The 26,474-nt window shown below is 36.4% G+C and overlaps 1 protein-coding gene and 3 long non-coding RNA genes across 4 annotated transcripts; all 4 read left to right on the forward strand.

Moving 5' to 3' along the window:
* Positions 1-7,944: 7,944 nt before the first annotated feature.
* On the forward strand, positions 7,945-9,092 carry LOC107955715 (uncharacterized). The gene is made up of 2 exons (XR_001700080.2): positions 7,945-8,456; positions 8,737-9,092. It is a non-coding gene; the product is annotated as an uncharacterized lncRNA (long non-coding RNA).
* A 602-nt stretch (positions 9,093-9,694) lies between these two features.
* LOC107955716 (uncharacterized) lies at positions 9,695-11,545 on the forward strand. Its single transcript, XR_001700081.2, has 2 exons — positions 9,695-10,891; positions 11,020-11,545. It is a non-coding gene; the product is annotated as an uncharacterized lncRNA (long non-coding RNA).
* A 7,506-nt stretch (positions 11,546-19,051) lies between these two features.
* On the forward strand, positions 19,052-20,310 carry LOC107955717 (uncharacterized). The gene is made up of 4 exons (XM_016891516.2): positions 19,052-19,252; positions 19,478-19,559; positions 19,719-19,877; positions 20,053-20,310. The coding sequence occupies exons 1-4, from the start codon at positions 19,064-19,066 to the stop codon at positions 20,124-20,126; spliced, it is 504 nt and encodes a 167-aa protein (XP_016747005.1). The 5' UTR covers positions 19,052-19,063; the 3' UTR covers positions 20,127-20,310.
* An 843-nt stretch (positions 20,311-21,153) lies between these two features.
* Positions 21,154-22,940, forward strand: LOC121231809 (uncharacterized). Its single transcript, XR_005929869.1, has 3 exons — positions 21,154-21,730; positions 21,813-21,855; positions 22,779-22,940. It is a non-coding gene; the product is annotated as an uncharacterized lncRNA (long non-coding RNA).
* The last annotated feature ends 3,534 nt before the right edge of the window (positions 22,941-26,474 follow it).

Genomic DNA, 26,474 nt, shown 5'->3' on the forward strand with positions numbered 1-26,474 from the left:
AATATAAGCCTATTTCATAATAGGATTCTCATCACTCCTAGGCTTAAAGCAATAAGTGTGTTTTGAACATTACTCTGAGTCAATTCTAAAAATACAGAGATCTCAAACACAGTCACATTATTTGATACTGTATTCAAATTCCCCCAGCATTCCTTCTAGGCCTTTGACTTCTTCAAAGAATTCCAACTCTTTATTATTCGTTAGACTCTACACCAAAACTTTGAATTCAGCGCACTCTTGGATTTTGTGACCACCTTCGGTGTGGAACTCACAGTAACTCTCCATCCCTTTGGGTATCTTCCCTGAATTCTCATATCTATCATTTATTTTAATACAGCTTTTTATATGACATTGGGATGGGTGTAAACTGGAGTCTTTCTATGTTTAGCCTCGAGTTTGATTTTTACCTGAAGAGGCCTTGATGGCTAGTAGTTACGGCCCTCAGCTGGCCTACAATGACCGATTTGGAATATCCTTTGCTCATATTATTCACTTCATTTTCATTTTTCTTTGGGGTTGACCTCTTGGCGCTTTCTCCCACATCTATCTTCCTGCTCCTGATTGCATTTTCAATCATATTGCCGAACATTACTATATCTGAGAAGCTTATGATAGCGCTTCCCAACAAATGGGTAATGAATGAGGCTTTCAAAGTGTTGATGAAAAGCATCGTAGTTTCTTTCTTCAAAAGAGGTGGCTGGACTTGTGTCGCTACCTCTCTTCATCTTTGGGCATATTGCCTGAAGCTCTCATTTTCTTTCTTTTCCATATTCTGCAGTGTAATTCTGTCCGGTGCCATGTTTGTCATGTGGTTATATTGCTTCATGAAAGCTTATGCCAAATCCTGAATGAATTTTAGCACGGACAGTTGGTTGTACCATTTGGTAGCTGACCTAATCAGACTATCTTGGAAGCAATTAATTAACAGTTGATCGTTATCAATGTATCCTGTCATTCTTTGGCAGAACATCGTGATCTGAGCTTCAGGACAACTAGTCCCATTATACTTTTCAAATTCTGGAGTCTTGAATTTTGGTGGGAGTACTAAATTTGGAACCAAACTCAGGCCTTTGGCATCAACCCCACAATGGTAATCAGCATTCTCCATTGCTCTAAGTTTTTCCTCTAACCACCTGTACTAATCTTCAAATTTTTTTGTAGTTCAACCCTTGCTTTTTCTATTTCTTCTATTTTGTCTAGACTAGGAACTACATGATCGGTTGGACTATTTCTCGGATTAGAACCTGAGCCCGTCAGAGAGTTCATGGGTGCCAAGGTACCAGCCTGATGTTGTTGGGGCCTGATAGTACCGGATACCCCTTGTAGATGCGCGTTTGGTTGGGCCTGGATGCTTATTGGGGTAAAACCTGGGAGATAGATGGGGTCTTCATTACCTTCCTCACCGTTGAGTACTGGGTCTTTCCCTTTTTCGAGCCCTCCAGCTAGTAATTGTGTCAATTGGCTTATCATACTTCTTTGAGATTCAAGCATTTGATCCCTCATATCCTGTTGAATTTTGGCTAGTTGTTCTTGTATCTGTACCTGCAGCTGGTCTTGCATATCTCTTTGCAATTGTTTTAATCTTTTCATTCTTTGATCCATTGCTTTCGTCTTACGGCGGTACCGTAGTGATACTTAGTTGGTGGGTTTTCGTTGGTTTCCAGGTTAACTAAAATAGTTTTTTTTAACTAATTAGTGCCCTCTTGTGACATTCAATGCATGAAATGCAATGTAGATGCATGAAATGAATGCAAAAAGAGACGTTGATTCTGATTCAATTCTATTAGAACAACTTTTCTAGATAAAAAATCTCTTTACATAAAGCGGAAACATATACAGCCTTACCCTCATGCTCCAGGCAAAGACATCGATCCCTTTCTTCATATCCGGGTGTTAAGATCAAATCTCGCGAAACTTCCCAATGGATGCTTCTACTAGCTCCTTTTTGCTTGATCTGGGCTGCGACCCATTGCTCACTTATCCCTGTAACACCCTAATTTCTGTAATTTCAGCTTTTGTGAAATTGTAGCATAGGAAAATATCTGAATATTTTTTTGCATGAATTTACATAATATCTGTCTGCTTTTGTGTTTAAGTGCTTTAAGGGCATGTTAGGAAAGTCCCAAGTTCAAGTCTCAACTTGGGCAAAATCTTGGTTTTTTATTTAAATAAAGCCTGGCTTTTGGTTAATGGGCTTATAAGAATTTATTGGTAAAAACTTAACGGAATGGGCCTGCTGGTCTAGTGGTTAAGTGGCAAGGGTTTATGCTACAGGTCTTGTGTTTGAATCCTGGCTTAGATATTATTCTTGCCACTAAGGCCGTGATAGAATTGGAGGTGAACTAAAACACTGAAGTGGTAGGGTTTATCAGATTTTTTTGAGTAGTTGATAAATCATAATTTATACATATTTTTATCCCATGCTTAGAATATTTTTTGATGAATTATCATTGGATTTGTGGAATTTGATGCTCCTAATCCCTTAATTTCATGTTTTATACTTAGGTGAGCATAGGAGAGTAAAAAGAGTGAGAATCGGGCCAAAAACGGAGAAAATGGGCCAACATGAGAAATCAACAGGGCCTGCACTTCTTCACACGAGTAATTCACACGCCCGTGTCTATTTAATAGATTACAATACGGCCTAAGCCACCTCACACAGGCGTGTCCCTGTCGAGCCCAAGTCCAGTCCTATTCGAAAAAGGCCACTCTTGAAGGTTTGGAAGCATTCTAAAGCCTATATAAACACCCCATGAGGTACCTAGAAGAGACACACAGAGTAGAAGGAAAGGAATTACTCAAAGAAAGCCGATTGATTCATCTCAGAAGCCAGATTCTCCTTCAAGACTGAAGATCTCTTTTCAATTTCCTTCGGGATTTTGGGTTTCTTTATGTTTTGTTATCATTATTCTTTTGAGTTGTTTTCTTTTACACTTATGAACTAAATCCTCTAAATACCTAAGGGGAATGAAACCTAAGACAGATCTTGTTATTATTTTCTGAATTATATGATAAATATTTGACTTGTTCTTAATTATGAATTCTTAATTCTTGTTTTAATATTCCAGGATATTGATTCAAGTATTGATGTGCTTATTCAGAGGAGCAAAAGTCCCTGTCTAAGAGTAGATCTAGCATAATTGAGCGGAGTTAATTGCACGCCTAGACATAGGGTGACATAATTTTGCCAGATTAGGGTGAAACCTAATAAAGGAATCCATAGATCAAGTTAATGCAACACTAGGGGTTTTAATTAGAAAGAGATTTCAATTAATCAACCTAGGGTTAGACGTTGTTAATCTTGAGAGAGATAATAATATAACTTAGGGATTTCTACGGATCAAGTCAAGTGAATAAATCATCTGATTCAGAGTCAACTAACAAGTGAAGTCTAGGTGGATTTTTCCTTGGGTATTGTCCAAATCAATCAATTTTTCCCAAAAGTATTTCCCCAATTTACTTTCTGTGCATTCTTAATTTAGTAATTGTTTAGATAAAACAAACCCCTTTATTTTTAGGCTAGATAATAAAAAGAAAGTTAATATTAGTACTTTTAGTTCCTTTGGGTTCGACATCCCGGTCTTGCCATAAACTATACTACTGTTTGATAAGATGGGCTTGTCTTTATCGTGATAATAGTTAGTTTTCAAGAACGGACATTCATAAATTATAAAACTTGTCTCAATTTACATCACATCAGTAGTTTCCCTAAAAGAACTCTCTCTGCCTAAATTCTCTACTATTTTTCCCCTCTCCACGTTCTTTTTTTTTGCTTAAATTTCCCTTGCCTTCCTTCCATTCATTTTGATTTCGTATTAACGGGCTTCTGCGATTTATTGACGTTCTCCTCATGGGTAAGTTCTACTTGTCCTTCGTAAACATCATTTTGATTAAAAGATTAAGGGGGAACTTTCTTTGGGTGTTTAGGTACTGATCAAGAGGGTGTTCTTCGTTCCCAAACAGCGAATTAGACGCATAGTATTCGCTAGTTTTTGCTCAAGGTAAGAAATTTAACGATTTCGGGGCAAAATACCTCATTTTGTTTTAATCAAAAATTGTTTAAGTGACTGAAATAGGTCTTGTTATTGTCGAATATAGGTTCTGGAGTGCTCAGGATTGCGTTAGGCTTCAATCGAAACCAAGTGTGTACTCCATTCGATCTGAAATCACGTTTCCACGAAAGTCAAAAATGCTACTGTCGGCACCACAAAGGCGTGTGGACTGCCCATGTGGAGGCTATGTGGTCGACAAAGTAGGTCGTATGCGCACCACACGGGTATGACGGACACAGAAGTGTGAGGCTGGCAAGGCCGTGTATGAGGCACAGGCTTGACCAATTGGGCCGTGTGGGCCACACAGGCGTGTAAGATCTTGTGCCAGGTCGTGTGATCCATACGGGTAAGGCCAATTAGAGCCATGTTAGCCACACGGGTGCGTGGGCCCACACGGGTAGAGCACACAGGCGTGTAAGCCCGATTTGTTTGAAATGTTCTGCAAGGTTACACGGGTCGCCCAAGTCGACTGTGACCTGATTGTAGGGTCGGTAAGCATTACTTAGACCCCTATACTCTGATTTGATACTAAGATGTATGTAAAACCATGATAATTAAAGCATGTGTATCTATTCTGATTTGATGATGATGTTATGATTTGATATCTGCACATGAGCATGCCATATTATCTATATTGCATTGCATTGGGTTGGGTTTGTTGTTGAAGAGAATGAAGACTGAAAGGCTATTAGCCTGTCATCTAGCAGCTATGCTGCATATATCTGATACGTGCCGTATACGGTACCACTTGGTGTATAGAGTTGGATGGGTTGATTCTATCCCTATACTTGCTGTGTAAGGTTGGGTGGGTTGATTTTATCCCCACATAGTATACTGGGTTGGACGGAGATGGTGTGCAGGGTTGGTGGGTATTACTGTTCTGATTGATATGCATGTATGCCTCTATGGGCTAAGGCCCGAATGTATCTAATACTGTTCTGAGTGGGCTAAGGCCTACACTAATTCTATTAAGAGCTCAGGCTCGATTATGACTGTTTGACTGCTATCCATTTACATGCATGTTTTACTGTGGGGATGTACACACTGAGTTTGCGAAAACTCACCCCTTATTTTGTTTGTCTGTCAGGTAATCCCCAGCAGTAACCACTTCTACATACACTCTAGTCTTAAAGGTTTTTAATGCTTTTATTATTTAATTGCTATAGTTGGGAGTAATTATGCAATTTCTGGTTTCAGACTGTTTGGTTTAAGTTCGGAATTTTAAAATACTGTTTATGGATTTTGGAACTACAAGTTTATTTGTTCTTAAGCTTCCGCACACTAAGAAATTTTTTCAAGCAAATTAATCAATATATGTTTTCCGAGTTAAGTAAAAGGTGGTAACTAGAACTATTTTTGGGTAAACACGATTTTAAATACATTCTCATCTGACTTCACCAGATTCGGCCATAACGTCTAGGCCGGGTTTGGGGAGTTACAATCCTCGTGAAGCTTGTTAGCTTCTTTAAGAAAGTTGACGGCTCCTGAATAATCATTTTCGACTTAAATCCTCGAAGCATAGTCGTATAGTCCTCTACGGACTATCAGCCTTCCCTCGTTGTGTTTACTCGGACCATATTCAAACGATCATATTATTTTCCACTTTATCAAGAAATCCATTTTCTATGACAAGCTCTCTATTTAGCAACTAAACGTGAATCAACACCTCTTTCCTATGATGATGCAATGTAATATAATTATAAACAAAATAAAACAAAAACACGTCAGTACAGAAGAAATAAACAACAAATAGAGCATCTATTCGGGTAACCACTATAGTTTAGAGTGGCTCTACCTAGGATGGGCTCTTAAGGCTCGTTATATATGGTTCGAATCTAAAGCAAAGGTACCTGAACCGACAGATTCCTCGATCCTCACACATTATAGGCTCATACAGATCGAGTTCAGTTCAGGGGAATAAATTTCCCTACGGCTATACTGAGATGAAAATCTCACGAAGACGTAAGTATGGATGTATCCCGAAAGCGGTCCACTATCCTATACGGAGGTAAAGACCTCACGAAGGAATAGTTTCTCACTTCCACTTAAAAGGGTAAAATCGACCAATTTGTAATATGCAAAGATGCATCAAAAGGTTTAAACCACTAAAGCATACTATGATAAACCATGAAAATGACGGATAAAATGCAATGCAACAACCCTAAATTTAAAATAGATTTTCAAATTTCGACAAAAAGTCAAAAATTAATCAATTTATGGCTTAACTCTCAAATGTCCCTAGCGAAGTCGCCAAGCTGTCGAAACAATTTTTTTTTTGAAAAAAGGGGTCGACTTTTATTCAAAAACAAAAAAAGAGAGTCGCCACCGATTTTTCGAGGTGTAATCGGATCACCTAATAATTTGGTCATTTTAATAAAATATTTTCATTTACTAAAACATTGATTTTTGGTCTACAAAATTCGAGAAATCAGGTTCGGGAGTCGGTTAAGTGTGAGGAAGGGTTAGCACCCTCATCACGCCCAAAATTGGTACCTAATCGATTAATTAATGTCTAAATGTTGAAAATTGAAAATTTGAAATTTGAAATGATTTCTAAAATATGATCCCCTTTTTCCTTCATTTTTAAAAAAGCTTGAATTTCATTGAAATGAGCATCCAAGGCCCACTCGTCCCGAGATAACAAAATGCCACATCTCGTAAGTTAGGATGCGACGTTTTAATCTTCGGGAATAAGTTTACCTTTAATTTTTACCGAAACTTCGTATATTTTGAAATCCAAAAGGGGATTTGGCTATTTAGGTTTAACAAGAAAATCGAAACCCCATAAGTTAGGGTACGATTTCTTGAATTCCCGAAACGCAAAATATTTCCTTATTTTGAAGATTTTCCTTTTGAATGATACCAAGTGCAATACTTAGCGATGTGCATTTTATTTCGTTTGGAATAAAATAAAACGATCCATATTGGGTAAATACACTCGAGCTTAATACACGATGTGATGTAAATGGAACAAGAAGGAATGATGATATAAAAATGGCATAATAATTTGCGGATGAAAATTTTATGATAATGAATCACAACGACATGAAGATACAAATAAACAAATTATAAAACACATAATGGCAACAATCACACAACACATGTTATTTTTAATTTCATCATTAATAATCAAAGAAGAATGAAGTGAATGATATAAAACAGTTTAAAATAAATGATAAGACAATTTTAAAATGAATAATATGTGGAGAAACAAATTTAAAATAGATACTATAAAAAAATTTTAAGTAGATTGTATAAAACAATTTAAAATCATTGATATATATAAAACAATAGAATAGTATACAGAGTAAACTCAAAACAAATAATTTATAAAACATTTTAAAATAACACAAAGAAATTTAACATAAATAATATGTCAAAAATAAGTTTAAAATAAATAATATATATAAAAAATACATATATATAAACAGTTTAATATAAGTAATATATATGAAATCTTAAAATAAATAATAATAAAGAAGTATACAATAAATAATAAAAAAATTTAAAATGGTTAACATACAAAAAAAATGAAAATTAAATAATAATAAAGCGATTAAAGTAAATAATATAAGAAAACAAACTTAAAATAAATAATAACAAAACAGTTCCTTAAAAACTGAATAAGTAAATAAGTAAATAAATTAAACATACTAGGACTAGGCTAAAATCGAGTTGAATATTAGGGTACAAATTGTAAATAACAGAAAATAGGCCATCAAGGACCGAGATGAAACGGGCCGAAACAATGAGGGACCAACTGGGAAATATTCCCAACCCTTATGCTCAACGTTTCAGCATGGACCTAAATGTAATCAAAAATAAATTATGCGGCAAAATTTAAGAAAAATAAAGAAACAAATAAGGGTCAGATTGTAGCGCTCCCCAAAAGTGGAGGGACTATGCGCGCAATAAACCCAAAAGAGTGAAACACGCGGACCCCCCTTTTGGAGCAGGTCAGGTCATGGGTCAGAGGCCAAAATGACATCATTTTGACCTCTGAACCTAAACTCCAAAACAGCGTCATTTATACAAGCTATAAAAATCAAATTTTTACCCTAATTCATTCAGCCTATCATTTTTTAAAACAAAAAAATTAAAAACTCTTCCAAAACTCTCTCAACCCCCAAACCAAACGCAGCTCCAGCGAACCCCGGCCACCGGGGACGGCGCCGCTATCTATGGTGGCTGGAAAATGCCGAAATGTCCCTTTTTTTCCTTTCTTTTAAAACCCAAACTTAAATCTAATGGTGAAAACCTTAAAAAATAGGGAGAAAAGGCTCAACCTACGTCCCTTTGACTTCTTGTGCGCCTACTTCAAAGCATGAACGAAAACCCGAAGGGGTTTTTGAGACTTTCACGACGGAGGAAATCTTCAGTGACGGTGATGCACGAACGAAGCGGGTCAGTTTGACCCTTTTTATTCTTCTTACTTTGTGCTTTTTTTATTAAAAGATTTGTAAAAAAGAAAAAGAAACAAGAACACCAAACAAGGAAAAAATCAATACCCTTCTAAACTTTTGTTCTGTTATCTTTTGATTCTCAAATGTGCGTAAAAAAAAACAATGAAATTGGTGTGGCTTTTAAAGCCGGAATGCAAGTTGTTCTTTATTGCTTTTTAATTTTTCTTCGTTGTCTTCTTCTGTTTGTTCTTTGTTGTTGCTTGTTGCCCTTGTTTTTTAAGTGTCAGACGCATCAGATGAGCGAGGAGGCCGGCGATGGCGTGCTAGGGAGGAGCGGTGGCAGCTCTTAGGCTAGAATTTCTTTTTTTTTCTGCTGAAAGTTAAAGTTGTGGCCTTTTGGACTGGTAGGGTTTTTATTAATTTTGGGCCATTTGAGTAGTGTATTTGGGCTTGTAAAAATTGGACACTTTGAGATTTTTTATTTGTTTTATTTTTGTAATATAGGCCCGAGCTAAAGTTGGGTCTTACAGCAATATCATCTTCTAGTTTCCAAGACTTTTTGATAACGTCACAGAATTTAGGATGTATTAACCAACTTACTAAGAAATGAAAGGGTCTCTCCCCATACTTGCCTTTACTGGATTAGTCGAAGCAAGAATAGAACGATGGTTAGACTTTAATTTATACAAATGTCGAACAGTGGCTTTTAGTGAAAATGTTTGCAAAAGATCGTTGTAAAGAGAGTAATCTAATCTCTAGAAAAAACTGCCCCTATTCTAAGTAAACATCGGGCCTTGGAACCCTAAATCATGTAGTCCATGCTAAAAAAAGAAAGACCTGAACTGATTGCATCCTGCTTGATGTGACTCAGATCTGCCTTTCCATTCGTCGTTATTCATAATAACATTAAAGTCGCCCACAATCAACCATGGTTCCTTAAGGTTAGTAGCAAGCCAACCCAATTTATACCATAATTGTTTCCTTGTGCCTTGCTATCGACTAGCATATACAGCAGTGAAGAGAAAAGAAAAATGGCTTAGGTTATTATGGATGCGCATATGCATAAACTACGGATGAACCTTCAGGACATCTACAAATCCATTGTCATTCCAAAGTATCTATAGACCTCCCCGGCAAAACTAGAAGCTTATAAAGGAATTATTAAAACCCAATTTTGCAATAATTGAATCAGCCTTATTCTCACTAATTCGTGTTTCAATAAGAGTCACAATGTCTGGACAAAACTTTTCCCTATACTTTTTCAAAAAATTATGAAAGTGAAGGTGTTTACACCTTTGACAGTTCCAGAAAAATAGACGAAAATTAAAAGGCACCATTAAAATATGGAGAAATGTGAGAATGGTATCAAGGATTTCAAGACGATTCAACATCCACCTGAGTTTCACCCTCTAAACCTTGCAACCCATCTATCTCTCTTGACATTGTCGTATTCTCTCCAACTGCATGACTTAGTCCCTAGATTATGCCATCCATGGCTAGAGCAACCGGAAGAGATGAGGGGTCATCATTTGAAATATTAATTGGCTCTTGACCTGTATTCTCGCCTGATCTTTCACTGCTCACGTCGAGTGGGCATTGGCCAAAATTCTCCCCCATGTTTTATTTAGGTTCAAGGGTAAAGGGACGATTCATTTCTTTCTTTGCAGTAGTATTTCCTGACTTAGCCAAAAATTTAATCGCCATATTTTTCTATTGTTCAAATCTGAGCCCACTATTTGAAATTGAATTGGATCTAGATTATTGTCTAGGATTTTTGGGCCCATCCGTGACCCATCATCAAAAGGATTAACATTTTGTCCTAAAGAGGATGCACCTTTTTTGTTGGAAGGCTTAAGAATGTTTAAGTTGGTCTTCGGCCTATTAGCAATGACTATCGCTTTGCCTTTATTCTTGGAGATGCCTTTTCTTGTAGTCTTGATTTTGTTTGGAAAACCTACCAAACTTTGCTCTCTTATCGTATCTTCTCTGCCCGTATCTTGTGCTCCTGATTTTCGGCTTTCATCAATGCCATCTAATCCACGAGACTGCTTTCCTTTTTCCTCTCTATGATTAACGTTGAGGGCACTGAATCTGGAACTACCAACCACACCACCATCCATGTCGTCGTTGGGGCTCATCGTCGATCAAGGCTTCCTCCTCTGTCTGTATTCAACAAGCATCCAAGGAGCAAACTGCTCCTCCTCAACTTTTTTTTTGCATCTCAGAACCCTGTATTTGTGACTGGTTGTCTTCTTTCTCCGAGGCAACACCTTGACCAGATTTGTGCAAAGAAAACTATCAGTTGTGCCTAAATCTCCCATAATGAAACAAACCATAGGTAAGGATTCATACTCGACACATTGAGTTTTCCCATCGATTTGTATGGACAAAACTCTTGGTTGTGCCCAAATCTCCTGCAATTGAAGCGAACCATAGGTAAGGATTCAGACTTGACATGTTGAGTTTTCCCATCGATTTTAAATTTTGAGACTAGAGGCTTTCCCAAGTCAACGTAGACCGCAATTCTAGCAAATTTCCCTCTAAAGCTATTATCTATATTACAGTCGATCTTCCCCACCGGGCCGATTACACTTCCAATAAACTGTAGCAGACTTTTGGTGCACATACCCCCTGGCAATCCTAGTAACATAATCCAAATCATTAAACTTTTGGGTTGAACTTGGTCAATCCAGAATGCTAGTGTCCAAAACTGCACAGTGAGGTATTGTTAAAGGTTGGTCAGCATGTGGCGCCAAGGGCAGCAAAGAAGCAGGCCATGCAACTCAAGCCAACCAGGAGCTGTTGAACCAAGTGCAGCTTGTTGAATTTAGTTTATTTTTGTTATTTTGGTTAATATAATGCATTTTGGTTCATTTTGAACTATGTTAAGGTAGAAGTTTGATGTATTTCTAAAGTGATTGAGCTGTTAATCAACTTTGTTCATGTGTACAAGCTTAGTTTTGTAAGTTCCAATATATTAGTTGTAGTTGGTATAGATTAGTTGACCTTATACTGATTTTGACAAGCATTTATGTATTGGCATTACGTCATTGTTCTTAATTAATGAAATTATCATCATTTTTCATTCAAGCATTATGTCATTGTTCTTAATTAATGAAATTATCATCATTTTTCATTCAACATACTCTCCATTTTTTTTTGCTTGTTTTTTGCTTCGAATTTTGTTTTGTTTCTTCAGCAAGTATCGAGCCTTGCTGCTCAAGTTTTTGCTAAACCTTGCTTGTTCTTTGTTCTAACACCAACAGTTGGTATCTAGAGCATTTGTCTTAGTAGACCTGTCATATTTGAATCTCAAATCAATGGCTCAATCAAGCTTCTCACTAGCTGCACCTCCAGTCTTCAATGGAGAAGGATATCACATATGGGTGGTCAAAATGAAGACCTACCTACAGGCATTCGACCTATGGAAGGTGTTCAAATCAGATGTTGAACCAACACCACTCAGAGCCAACCCAACAGTGGCTCAGATCAGGCAGCATGCTGATGAAAGGACTAAGAGGCACAAAGCCATGTCCTGCATCCAGAATTATGTCACAGATGTGATCTTCATAAGAATCATGGCTTGTGAGACACCAAAGCAAGCTTGGGACAGATTGAAGGAAGAGTTTCAAGGGACAGAAAGGACAAGGCAACAACAGCTATTAAACTTGAGAAGGGACTTCGAGAATTTAAAGATGAAGGAGGAAGAAATTGTCAAGCGGTATTCAGACAAAATCATGGCTGTGGTTAACAAAATAAGGCTTCTTGGAGAGCAGTTCAATGAAGCAAGAATAGTAGAGAAGGTGATCTCAACCTTACCACAGAGGTATGAGGCAAAAATATCCTCCCTCGAAGACTCAAGGGACCTGACCAGCATCACATTAACAGAGTTGATCAATGCTCTTTATGCACAAGAGTAAAGAAGCCAGCAGGTTGGAGAAGCACCAGGATGGTGCCTTTCAAGGCAAAACCAAGCCTGCCTTGAGCACTACTGCTTACAAAGGCAAGAAGACTTGGAGAGACAAGCCTAAGTCAGATGCTTTAAGAAGATGGGATAGACCTTGCAGACATTGCAAAAAGCCTGGTCATCCAGAGGCCAAATGTTGGTTTAGACCAGATGCACAATGCCAACATTGTAAGAAGATGGGGCATGTTGAAAGGGTTTGCAAAAGTAGACTAAGACAGAACCAACCACATTAGCAAAAGGTTGAGGCTCGAGTAACTGAAGAAGGCAGTGACCATGAGGAGCAGGTCTTTGCAGTCTCCTGCTCAGATGCTCAAGAGAAAGTGTCAAATGAGTGGCTCTTAGACAGTGGCTGCACTAATCACATGTCACTAGATGCTGCCATTTTCAAGTCATTAGACAGAAGCTACATGACCAAAGTAAAGGTTGGCAATGGACACTTTATCAAGGCAGAGGGCAAAGGGGATGTGTTGATATACACTCCCACAGGTAACAAACTCATTTCAAATATGTTGTTTGTACCTGAGATTGATAGAAACTTGCTCAGTATAGCTCAGTTGCTTGAAGAGGGCTATAATGTTGTGTTTAAAGGCAATAAGTTCCAAATTAGTGATCCAAGAGGATCCAAGCTCATGAAAGTAGCCATGACAGACAAAAGTTTTGTTGTGGACTGGAACAAAGGCCTAGATAGTACCTATGCTACTTCTTCAGATGAATCCAAGCTTTGGCATCAAAGGCTTGGTCATGCCAATCATAGATCGATGGACCAGCTAATCAAACAAGACCTAGTTCAAAACTTCATCAACTCAGTTGAGAAGGAGGATGTGTGTGAGGTGTGTCAACTAGGAAAGCAGACTAGGCTGCTATTTCCTTCAAACAAAGCCTGAAGAGCCTCAGAAAGGTTGTAGCTTGTGCACACTGATGTGTGTGGCCCCATGAAGACTCAATCACTGAATGGCAGCAGGTATTTCATTCTTTTCATTGATGATTGTTCAAGATTCTATTGGATTTATTTTTTGAAGAACAAGTTAGAGGTAGCCTCAGTGTTTTGGAAGTACAAAGCTGCTGCTGAGACAGAAACAGACTGTAAGCTCAAGACCATAAGGTCTGATAATGGAACTGAGTATACCTCAGCTCAGTTTCAAGCTTTTTGTGATGAAGCAAGTATTAAACACCAGCTAACTAACACTTACACACCTCAACAGAATGGTGTAAGTGAAAGAAAGAACAGAAGCTTGATGGATATGGCCAGATGCCTCATGTTTGAGAAGAATTTGCCCAAAACCTTGTGGGCTGAGGCAGTCAACACTGCTATGTACATACAAAACAGGCTTCCAACAAAAGCCTTGGCTCACAAAACACCGTTTGAGGCCTGGTTCAGGTTCAAGCCATCATTGGCTCATTTGAAGGTCTTTGGCTGTATGTGTTATGCATAAGTACCAGCTGTAAAAAAAGGCAAGCTGGATAAGAAAGCTCAAGCAGGCATTCTGGTATGCTACAGCACAGTCAAGAAGGGCTATAGGATCTTGGATCCTTCAACAAACAAAGTGCTAGCGAGCAGAGATATTGTGTTCAATGAAAAGGCAAATTAGAATTGGGAGCAGAATGAGCCAAAGGCAGGTTCTGAAGATCTTGTGACAAATCAGACTGAAGCTGATCAAAATGGTCATGAGATGGATGTTGATGATGAACTTGTCAGGGGTACAAGAACATTGGCTAAAGTTTATGAGAGGGCTCAAGTAGCTCAGGAAGAACCAACCTGTTTTGAAAATGCTGAAGCTCATGAAGGCTAGAAACAAGTAATGGCTGATAAGATTGCCATGATTAAAAAGAATCAAACATGGGAATTGGTCGAAAGACCAGCCAACAGAAAAGTCATTAGGGTAAAATGGGTCTATCGAGCCAAGCAGAATGCTGATGGGAGCTTGAATAAGCTAAAGGCTAGGCTGGTTGTTAAAGATTTAGTCAAAAATATGGCCTGAATTACATGGAGACATTTGCACCAATGGCCAGGCTAGACACCATTAGGCTGCTAGTTGGCTTAGCAGCACAAATGCAATAGAAGATCCACCAGCTCGATGTGAAGTCAGCTTTTTTGAATGGATTCCTTGAAGAGGAGATATACATTGACCAGCCACAAGGCTTTGAAGTAGCGGGTAAGGAACATTTGGTGTACAGACTGAAGAAAGCCTTATATGGCTTAAAACAGGCACCAAGGGCTTGGTACAGCAAGATTGATGGATACTTGATCAATCTGGGGTTTGAAAGGAGCTTTAGTGAGCCAACATTGTATATCAAGAAGGAACGAGCTGAAACACAGCTCATTGTGTCCCTGTATTTTGATGATCTTTTGGTCACAAGAGGAGACCAAAGAATGTTGGCTGATTTCAAAACCAAAATGATGAACATGTTTGAGATGTCTGACTTGGGGCAAATGACATACTTTCTAGGAATGGAAGTGTTCCAAACTCAAAATAGAATCTTCTTGAGTTAGAGGACATTTGACATGAAGATCCTGAACAAGTTCTCAGTAGAGAACTATAAGCCAACAACTACACTTGTGGCAGTTGGAACAAAGCTGTCGAGCCAAGTGGATCATGAGCAGGTTAGTGAGTTCATCTACAAAAGCTTGGTAGGTTTTTTGTTATATCTAACTGCATCAAGACCAGACATTATGTTTGCTGTAAGCCTGTTGTCAAGATTTATGCATTGTTGCAATGAGAAGCATTTTCAAGCAGCAAAAAGGGTGCTAAGATACATTAAAGGGACCCTAAGCTATGGACTTCAGTTTGGCAAAGCTGAAAGTTTGAAACTGGTAGGATACACTAATAGTGACTGGGCTGGTTCTATAGATGACATGAAATCCACCTCAGGGTATGCTTTTACCCTTGGTTCAGCTATGTTTTGCTGGAGTTCGAAGAAGCAAAGTGTAGTGGCTCAGTCAACAGCTAAAGCTGAATATGTGATAGCTGCAGGAGCTGTGAACCAAGCCATTTGGCTGAGGAAAATCCTAGCTAATTTGAACCTACATCAAAGGGAAGCAATAGAGATCTATTGTGATAACATGTCTACTGTTGCAATTACAAAGAATCCTGTTTTCCATTGTAGAACAAAGCATTTCAGCATTAAGCTGCATGTTGTAAGGGAAATGGAGTAAGCTCGAGAAGTAGAGCTAATTCATTGCAATTCTGAAGAGCAAATTGCTGACATTCTAACTAAAGCCCTTGGTGTATCAAGGTTTATCAAACTAAGAGAACAAATGGGAGTTTGCAACATGCTAACCAAGGAGGAGTGTTAAAGGTTGGTTAGCATGTGGCGCCAAGAGCAACAAAGAAGCAGGCCATGCAACTCGAGCCAAGTAGGAGCTGCTAAACCAAGTGCAACTTGTTGAATTTAGTTCATTTTTGTTATTTTGGTTAATGTAATGCATTTTGGTTCATTTTGAACAATGTTAGGTAGAATTTTGATGTATTTCTAAAGTGATTGAGTTGTTAATCAGCTTTATTTATGTGTACAAGCTTAGTTTTGTAAGTTCTAATGTATTAGTGGTAGTTGGTATAGATTAGTTGACCTTATACTGATTTTGACAAGCACAATGCTTGGTTTATGTATTGACATTATGACATTGTTCTTAATTAATGAAATTATCATCATTTTTCATTCAACATACTCTCTATTTTTTTTTTGCTTGCTTTCTGCTTCGAATTCTGTTTTGTTTCTTCAGCAAGTATCGAGCCTTGCTGCTCAAGTTTTTGCTAAACCTTGCTTGTTATTTGTTCTAACACCAACAGGTATTAGCCAAAAATTTTCCATGGTCCTCTCGAAAAAGCAGCAAGGTACTCATCATCATCATCATGAAACTTGACAAAAAAATAATCATTCTCCAAATCTAGGATTTGCAACGACGTTTTTTCTTCCAAATTTATTGCAATTTGTTGGACATGGTGAGATACGAAATCCTTCTACCTAGCAACTTGACAATCACAGTCCAAGACATATGTTTTGCAATGAATCGGTGTACTCACTCAGAGAAAGGGATGGAAGGGATGCCATCAACAATCTCTTTTTTAGCATCCCACAATAGCAGTTCAAAATCCTCTTCTTTCTGTGTGTTCATCGAGGTAGTCGTATTGCCCAAAAGTTTATCTTTCCACAACTTTGTTATGACATTATTAGTATTCACTTTGATTCCCTTATCATCCACTACAAGATCGTCTGGATCAGGAGGTTCCGTCGACCTCTGTCATAACTTTTTAATGGATCTACCAATGCTACCACTAGGAAAGATAGCCTCTCGATCACAGTCTCCATCTTTCTTTTGAGATATTGTACTTTGTCAGTCTCAGCCAAGCCTTGAAATTTTTTTACGCAACTTAACAATTGTTGCAAATTAATATTATAAAAAATAGTTAAATAATTAATTATTAATCTATTGATGAATTATTAAAAAAATAAATTTCAACTCAAATAATTACGTGTGGAATTAGAAAATTAAAGAGGCAAATAACATACAAAAGCCAAAATATTTCATAAATAAATATTACTAACTTTTTTTAAACAAATTCATTACAGATTTTGATTATATCTACTTTTTTTGGTATAATGCCTAAAACTACCAATAGCCTCCCAACTCATAAATAGGAGGATAATACGCTTCATTGCACTCAAACTTACATCCTCCTATATTGATAATAATACACATGCCAATCAAGCTAAAACTCAATCCGCAAATACTATTAACTTTTAGTTTAGTAATAGTTGTATTAGAATGTTATTAGAATAAAAAGAAAAGAATTCTTTATAATTTATGCTAATAGCTTTTGAATATATAAAATTATTTTTTCATATATATATATACGCATTTAATAAAATTTTATTTAAAAATTATTCAATGTTAAAAACTTTTATTTTTAACAAATTTATCAAAAAATCATTTTCAAATACTTTAATTAAAATTTCATTAAATTTATTAATTTTGAAGTTTATTAATATTATGTGAACTCTTTTTTGTAAATATTAATTAATTTATGCCATGTTTGGAAATCAAGATTTGGGGAAAAAAAAGAATTTTCAATTTTTTTTTGTTTGGATATCTAATAAAAGTTATGGATTTGAATTTGAGTAAATCCAAGCTCAATCTTATAAAACATAAATTTTAGATTTTAAATTTTGGAATTTGGAATTTGGAATTTGGAATTTTTAAAATCCAAATGTCATAAAATTTTCTTTCTTGAATAAAACTATATCAAATTGTTAATGAATTAAAAACTATATCAAGTTTCTATAGCTACAGTTTTTGTTATTCTGATTATATTTGATTTTTTCAAGATTTTAATATAATTTTAACTTGATTTAGTTTAACCCCCAAAAATTTAAGAATGAAATAAAAACTTATCAAACTTTCTACAGCTACTTTTTTTTATAAGATTTTGGATAAGAATGAAATAAAGCTTAAATCTAGTTGAAGCCAAAATTTAAATTTAATTATTCAAATAATGTATGTGAAATAATTCAAACTCTTATATTTGAAATATTTTATTCCCAAGCAATGATCTAGAATTTCAAATTTAAATTTTTAAAATTCAAATGTAAGTTTCAAAATATTACCTAAATGTTGAATCAAAATTAGTCTAAATTTGAAGTGTTGAAGTTGTTATGATGAGCACCGGGTGCAACTCCCATTGTTATTGGGTAGTGTTCAGTATTGTAACTTATTATATTTGGAGTTAAAAATTTTTGTAAACAAAATTTTGAGTTGTGATCTTTGATGATGTTTTGAATGTGTAAGTCTAACTATGATGTCCAAACTATCTATAAAAATATATATTGAAGAATTAATTTGGATAGGGTTAAGTAAATCAGCATTTTTCTTTTGAGGAGATTGAATCAGATTGGAAAAACTTAGTAACATATCTTGAAGTTGAAGACTTATCTTGGACTTAGAGAATATATTCTTTGAGCTTATTATCTCACTATTTTGATGGAAAGATTGACTGTAATTAATCTAGCATGTTAGTAAGTCTCAAATACTTTTATAGTTGACAATGCTTTTGAAAACATGTGAATTACTTGATTTTCAACCTAAGTTTTAGAAAATTTAGAGGAGAAATCTAAATCTTAGGTGTAACAGTCAAGTGACTAATCTAGTTAGTATTAGAACTTGAATCACTAGCTATACAAAGTGTTAAGATAATAAATGATATCTCTGAGTAAAACCTTATAAATGTAAAAAAATCAAACTGCATAATTATAATGATGTTTTATCTTTGTTCTTTAGCAGTACACTGCTCGTAGCACTCTTCTAACGCTACTAAAGCATTCTTACAAATATTGTTCTCAATCCTAAAGCGAAAGTGATCAAACCCATTGACCAGGTTAGAATAGTAGGAGCTCTTCGTACCTTTTTTTTTTTTATTACATCTTTAATCACTGTTCATAAATATGATTTTTATAATTCACAAATGAAATCTTATACATATAAATAGTCTTGAAATTACCTGTTTGCCGCTCCAAAAAGAATTGGAATGTAGTCCAATAATTTGGTTAGACTCTTGAAGGCCCGTTAGTTGTGGGCCGAGCTTGTTTGCATTCATCTCTTTTAAAGTACTAGTATTGACGGTTCAAGTTCCATATCAATATGCAAAATGTCAGCTCTTCTATTCACAAAATCAACTCTGACAAGAAGCAAAGATGAAGTTTATGTGGCAGCAGTGGCACTAAGAGCTACAAAGGGACCGGCCCAGCTTTTGATGTCAACTGCTTACTCCCTCAGTGTCTGGGACTTGCAACACTTCATGGTCATCATCAAACCCTCTTCTCCTCTCCTTTCTCAGGTTCTTTCCTCTTCATTATCTCCCCATAATTTTTCTGCTAGTAGGAGCTAGCTTTGTCTGAAAAATCTAACTGAAGCAAGCTGCAATAAGTACAACAGCCCTTATCATCCTTTGAACTCACCTCTCTCCATTTTAATTCATATAAATTTTTTATTATTTATCTTTGGTAATATTTGTTTACAATTTTAGGGATATTTAATCTGAATCTGAAAATTTTAAGTGTAGGCCATTGTCTTTGATTTTCAACCTGAAGATCCAGAGAACATATACACGGCACTTGCTGCTCTGTCTGGTAGAGCAGTACCAGGTTTGCTATAGTAGACTTCTGCCAAATTTTATTTATTACTATCAAAATTCATCAATGTATCAGATGTATCAACTTTCCAAAATTGAAAACTTATATTGGTACAGGCGATTATGGTTTAGTTAAAATTTTGGGATATAATTATAGTAACACTTGGGATAGGAGTTGTTCTTACAAGGAAGTTAAGGAAGCTGCCGAGGAGCAGATGTTGGTTCGTTGGATATGCTGAAGGGAATGCTGTTGATAAGGCCTATGACTTCAACAACACATGGGAGGTTGATTTGAGAATTGGGCTTCATGACTGTCGAGATTATACAAATGGTACTAATCTCATTATTCTTCTTCTCATTTTCTTAAGTCGAATCCAAATTTATTAGCATAAACCAATTAGGCTAAGCCACTTTAGATTCATTTTCATGCTTTTATTGATAAAATTACGGGAATAATTTCTCACTTGATTGTTTGGGCTCTAAATTTAGTTCCCTTGAAATGTAAGGTTTGGTTGAACAGCTGACTGGTGAAAAACTTGTGTTGGAGCATCTGAGAAGGAGAAATGGTGGTCAAAGTTAAATCATTATTTTTTATACCTCGCTTGATCATAACGCATAAGCAATGGCATCCATGTCTTTGAAGGAGCATTTGCTGAAACATTAATCACTGTCAATTCCATGGAATCCAGATTGTAAAAATCTCAGGTTAAAAAGTAGAAAAAGAATGATCTTTTTATTTCAAGGAAATCTATTTATGTCATGAATCTCATTATAGTATACAATTATAGAATGTTGCATTATATGTATTTTTTATAATTAATGATATATATAAACTTTATTAAAGAAATGATGAATATAAATATTTTGATTATGAATATGGATAATAATTTAACACAACATTAATTTTAAAAATTTTTGCTAAAATTTTTAATATATAAAATATTATATTATATCAATTCTATATCACATTTATAATACAACGTTCAAGTAGTTATTCTATATCATAATCTAGTATGTAACTATTCTACGTAACTTTTGAATTACCAAAAATAGATAGAAGTATTGAAGAAGCCTTTGGATTTAAAAGCAGATTCCATTTCAGCTATTCTATTGAAATTGAGTAAATTAACCCTTATACATTTCGAAAAGTATGTTAATTTAAATGTTTTTTTTATTAATTTGGTCTCTTCATTATAGTTAAAAATATCATTTTTTATTTTTTCTTAACAGTAATTCTATTTTTTTAAATCTTAAAAATAAATATAAATTATTAAAAATATTAAAAATTATGTTAAAATATTTTTAAAAATAAACATTATAAATAAAAATTTCTAAAAATTAAAAATATATATGTAAAAAAATCTAAAAAGGTTACAAAAAATTTTTAAAAATTTTATCAAATTTTTGAGTTGAAACCTAGAAACCATCGTCTTTTTACAAGACTTTCTTCCATATTTTACAAAACCTAGAAAAATAAAAAAATATTTTGTAACGCCTTAAATAATTTATTTTTGTATCTGTAAATTTTAATACAAATATTTGTCTGTTTTAATGATTAAGTGTTCTAGGTGTGTTTGAGAGGTCTTGGGTTCAAGTCTTACCTTTGCCAAATTTTGTTATTTTTTTAATCCTAGCCTTACCCTTGTTGAGTGGGCTTATATAAAATTGTCTGTTAATTTATATCAGAATGAGCTTGCTAGTTTGAGTGGTAAAAGAGTTAATATGTTGGAGGTTTTGTGTTTAAATCCTTACGTTAATAAGAGTGTTAATTTTTTCTCAGTTGTTTGACAAAGTTTCGGTGGAGCCAAAACTCTGATGTAGTTGTGAGTTAGTGGGAGAGATATGGGGGATTTTTGTTATCAATTTTTTTTTCAAATTTTTTTCTCTCTCCTTCAGGAAATTTTGACGTGAGTTTTCCCTCCTCTCTTTTTCCCTTGGTTAATCTGTGCAACTTTCTTTTTGTTTCTCTCATTATACTCGAATTTTGGTGCTTGCCTTGGAATTTAGGTAAGAGAGTTATTTCCGTTTTAATTTTTGGTAAACTGTTAGATATACCCTCTCTGTGGTATGTTTTCGGCGTAGTTAGGGGCTTGATTCCTACGTAATTCTTGTGTAGGAGAAGGAGGTGGTGAAAGAGTTTTGCTCTGATGGTCTAAATCGTGTAGATATCTGTCTTTGTCGATGGTAAGTTTCTTGAGTTGTTTTGGGATTATGAGTTGATTCGTAAATTGGTTGCTAAGTGGTCAATGGATTTCTGTTTCTTAAGGTTCAAAGGGCTCGGAGTTTCTGTAGCATCTTAAACAAATCAGGTGTGTACTCGAAACGCAGAAAATCAAACTTTGGCAAAAGCTGAAAATTTGTTCTGTCGGCACCACACGTGCATGTGGTCGTCCGTATGGTTGGCCGTATACGTGACACGGCTGTGTGGTAGACGAAGGCATGGCCATGCGCATGACACGGCCATGTGGTGGTGTGGGTATGGCCGTGTAGGCCACATGGGCTAGGCCAAGTTGGGCGTATAGGCTTACACGGGTGTGTGGGTTTTAGACCAGGCCGTGTAGGCCACACGGGCAAGGGCAATCTTGACGTGTGGGCCACACGGGTGTGTGGGCCCATACAGACATGTGAGCCTAAATTTTTAAAATTTTCCCTAAGGTTGCACGGGTCGTTCCGATCGCCTGTAGGCCTATTGTAAGATCGATAAGAGTTAACCAAATCCTAATTTGTGTGCTATGATATTTTGATAGACTGATCTGAGTAGGGTACTAAATGTATGATTGGTTGTACTGTTAAGTATACCTATTGTTTGTACACAAGCATTATAAGCATGTTATATCAGTTATTTCTGTATCCGTATTCTATAATTGTATTTGGGGTAGGGCTTTATATATGGCGGAAGTGTTCTGAATGGTGACCTTCGTCTTTATTCTAGCAACTTAGCTGCGTATTATCTATTACATGTCGTAATGACTCAATATGGTGTATAGTGATGTGTGAGTGTTTTTAACCCCACATGGTGTGATGGGATGGTCGGAGATAGCATATAGAGGATGGGGGTAGGATTTTGCATATCTGTACTGTTAATATGTATCTGAAATGGACACGAGTCTGAATCTATATCTGACTATATTTGAGACTGTATGTATGTACTGTATGCCAATTTTTGTTGGGTTACATACTGAGTTTATGAAAACTCACATCTATTTGTCTGTTCTACTCATGTAATCCATAGGCTTAGGCAGATCGGTGTGATGGAGCCTCATGATGACCACGAGTTTATAAATGTTTTATGATTATGATTTTATTTTGATTTTAAGGATTATTTCTGGAGTTTTGTAATACTTGGACTCCCGAACTATTTGGTATAATTTCAGAATTTGGATTTTTATTTTAACATTTTAGTTGTAACGGATATCTAAAACTCTAACACCCAAACCCGTCCTAGACGTTATGGCCAAATTTAGCGATGTCACATAATAATGCTTTAGAAATCGTAATGATGTTAAGACCATTTTTCCATAGGTACCTATTTTCATTATCTTATGCTATCTTCTAAAACATGTCATTTGTTTTCAATCATTAACCATTTTCAAAACGTTAAACTTTGCGGAAGCTTTTAAAACCATTTCGTATGCGTGGTGGTTTCATAAAACATTTGATTCTTTTGAAATCTCGAGTTTTCCTACTACTAGCAGTAAAAACTGTAAAACATTGCAAAATCCCAAATTAAGAAAAAAACTGTAAAGGCCTTAATTACATCAAATTTTCTCCAAATATAAATTAAATCATAAGTAAACAGAAAATAGTCCAAGTGGAAAACCATGTGGCCATCACTGAGTCCTTTGCTACTCTGATATGTCTATTACTAGGGATTACCTGAACAGATAAAACATAAAAGGGTGAGTTTTCGCAAACTCAGTGTGTAATCCCTACAGATAAAACATGTATTCAAATACAGTCTGGGCCGGAGCCTATTACAGACCAGTCTAGGCCTTAGCCCACTCAGATACAGATGCAGAAAAGATCATCAAAATCCTACCCACTAGCCTCTAAACACTATCTCTTTCCAACCCTACACACTATGTAGGGATAAAATCAACCCACCCATCCTTAGACTCCAGGCTGTACCGAAATGCGGCACATAATTAAATAATTGCAGTTGAGCTGCCAGATATCAGGCTTAAAATCCTTTCAGAATACTTCCTCCAATATAACATCAACCCAACCCCGATGCAATGTAACATGTATATATGACATGCTAAAATGCAGTCTATCAGATTACTCAAACAGTTCAGATTTACATGCTAAGTATCACATGCTTAAATCATATATCACATAATCAGATCACGAAATTAGGGGTTCAAGTAATGCTTACTGACCCTATGACAGGTCAAAGTCGACTTAGGCGACCTGTGCAACCTTACAGAGTTTTTCAGAAAAATAGGCTCACAAGCCCATGTGGTCTGCCCGTGTGGGCCCACACGGCCCAATTGGTCGAGCCCGTGTCTCGTACAAGGCCTCACTAGCCATCACGCAGTCGTGTCATGCACCCGTGTCTTGTGCGCATAACTTGGCTCATCGATCACACGCCCGTGTACTGCCACACGGCCTACCACACAGGCGACCACAAACCCGTGTGGTGTCGACAGAATCATTTTTCAACTTTTACCGATTCTCGTTTTCTGTGTTTTCAGGTACACACCTGTATTTTTTTACTGCCTAAACATTCCTTAGCACTCTAGAACTCTAATGCTTCAAATTCGGTTTGCTACTAAGTAGTACAATAAAAGTCTTAATCTCAGAGGTATGATGCGAAGTTACACAAAGAAGCGTCACCGATGAGGGAGAGAGTATGATTGTCGTCCAAAACGAAGTAGCAAAAGAAGAATGAAGAGAAAGTAGAATTTCGGCTAGAGAAGGGAAAAAATTAACTAACGGTAGAGAAGCAAAACTAACATCAGTTTGGGGAAAAATTAAAAAGAAAATAATATTCTGATAGGTATTCAGGGAATCCCTTACTTTACTCATCTACTAACCCACTACTCAGAGTTTTAGACCAACTGAAATTCTATCTAATAACTGAGTAAAAATATAAACTCCCTTACTTACGCAAGGATTCAAACTCAAGACCTCCAGCATATTAACGCTCCACTTAACCACCAGACCAATAGGCCCATTCTGATATGTTTTTACAAATACTTAAATATAAGCCTATTGAACAAGGTTAAGGCTTTATTTAGAAAAATCTCAAAATTTTCCAAATGAAAAGTTGAACTTAGGACCTCTTACACATACTCAGAACACATAACCACTGAAGCAAAGACACGGTTATGTCATAAATTCACAAAAATAAAAACATAAATTTTGGGGCGTTACAACTCCACCCCTTAAAAGAAAATTTCGGCCTCAAAATTTACCTGATTAGAACAAATGAGGATACTGCTAACGCATTACATCCTCAGGCTCCCACGTAGCCTCCTCGGTGCTATGATTTCGCCACAACACCTTTACTAAAGGAATGGATTTTTTCTCAAAACTTTAACGTCGTAATCCAGAATCTAAATCGGCTCCTCTTCGAAGGTCAGATCTGGTCGAACCTCAATCTCCTCTTCAGAAATAATATGTGTGGGATCAGAGTGGTAGCGCCTCAACATTGATATGTGAAACACATCATGGATGCGGTCTAACTCCGGAGGTAGCTCCAACCGATAAGCGACTGGTCTCACTCATTTCAGAATACGGTATAGCCCAATAAACCTAGGGCTTAGCTTACCCTTACGATTGAACCTCAGAAATTTTTTCCATGGCAAGACTTTTGAGAAAAACTAAGTCCCCTACAGAATACTCTATCTCTCAAGTTTCAGATCCGCATAAGACTTCTGCCTATTAGAAGCCGCTTTCAGTCGATCTCGAATCAAATGGTCATTGTCCTCAATATCAGAAACCATCTTTGGACCCAGAATACGTCGCTCACTCAACTCAGTCCAGCATAAGAGAGTGCGGCACTTACGACCCTATAATGCCTCGTAAGGTGCCTTCTATATACTAGACTGGTAGCTGTTATTGTAAGCGAACTATGCTAATGGCAAGTACTCCTCCTAACTGCCTCAAAAGTCAATCTCACAACTCCTCAACATGTCCTCTAGTATCTGAATCACCCTCTCCGACTGACCATCTATCTGAGGATGGAAAGCAATACAGAAGTCTAACCTTGAACCCAGAGCTTCATGAAGCTTCTTCCAAAATCGAGACAAGAAACGTGGAACTCTATCAGAGATGATCGACTTGGGTACCCCATGAAGTATCACTATTTCTGATATGTAGAGCTTAGCCAATTTTTGCAGAGAGAAGTCCGTCCTGACTGGAATGAAGTGAGCAGATTTGGTCAATCGATCCTCGATGACCCAAACAGAATCCTTCTTTGTAGGCGTTAAAGGCAACCCACTAATGAAGTTCATTATTACTCGCTCCCATTTTCACATTGGTATCTTAACCGACTATAGCAAACTAGAAGGTAATTAATGCTCAGCCTTAACATGCTGACAAGTCAAATAGCGAGCAACGAAATCATTGACTTATGCTTCAACCCTGGCCACCAGTATAACTCTCAGAGATCTCGGTACATTTTATTCCCGCCGGGATTGTGACAGCCCTAATTTGACCCTAGTCGGGAAGTGGTTTCGGGACCATAAAACCAAGTTATAAAAATAATTAACTGTTATATTATATGCTTATTATATGTGTACATGCATATGTGAAAGTTTCATGCTCTAATTTTGTCATTTGTATGTGAAATTATTAAATAGGACTTATGTGAAATAATTGTGGAAGGTGATAGGTAATTTTAAAAATGGGGTCTATTAATGCATGTCACAAAAGGTTTGGACTTGCATGTCAAATATACATTTTTGTTTATAGTGGCCGGCCA

The sequence above is a fragment of the Gossypium hirsutum genome, chromosome A07 (genome assembly GCF_007990345.1).
Source record: "Gossypium hirsutum isolate 1008001.06 chromosome A07, Gossypium_hirsutum_v2.1, whole genome shotgun sequence".
In the NCBI taxonomy this organism is placed as follows: domain Eukaryota; kingdom Viridiplantae; phylum Streptophyta; class Magnoliopsida; order Malvales; family Malvaceae; genus Gossypium; species Gossypium hirsutum.

What these genes read in the sequence shown, in the direction of transcription:
- LOC107955717 (XM_016891516.2), top strand. Translation starts at nt 19,064, where the DNA reads ATGTCAGCTCTTCTATTCACAAAATCAACTCTGACAAGAAGCAAAGAT. An exon ending in GTCTGGTAGAGCAGTACCAG is followed by an intron (nt 19,560 to 19,718) that starts GTTTGCTATAGT and finishes CACTTGGGATAG; the next exon opens with GAGTTGTTCTTACAAGGAAG. An exon ending in CTGTCGAGATTATACAAATG is followed by an intron (nt 19,878 to 20,052) that starts GTACTAATCTCA and finishes TTGAAATGTAAG; the next exon opens with GTTTGGTTGAACAGCTGACT.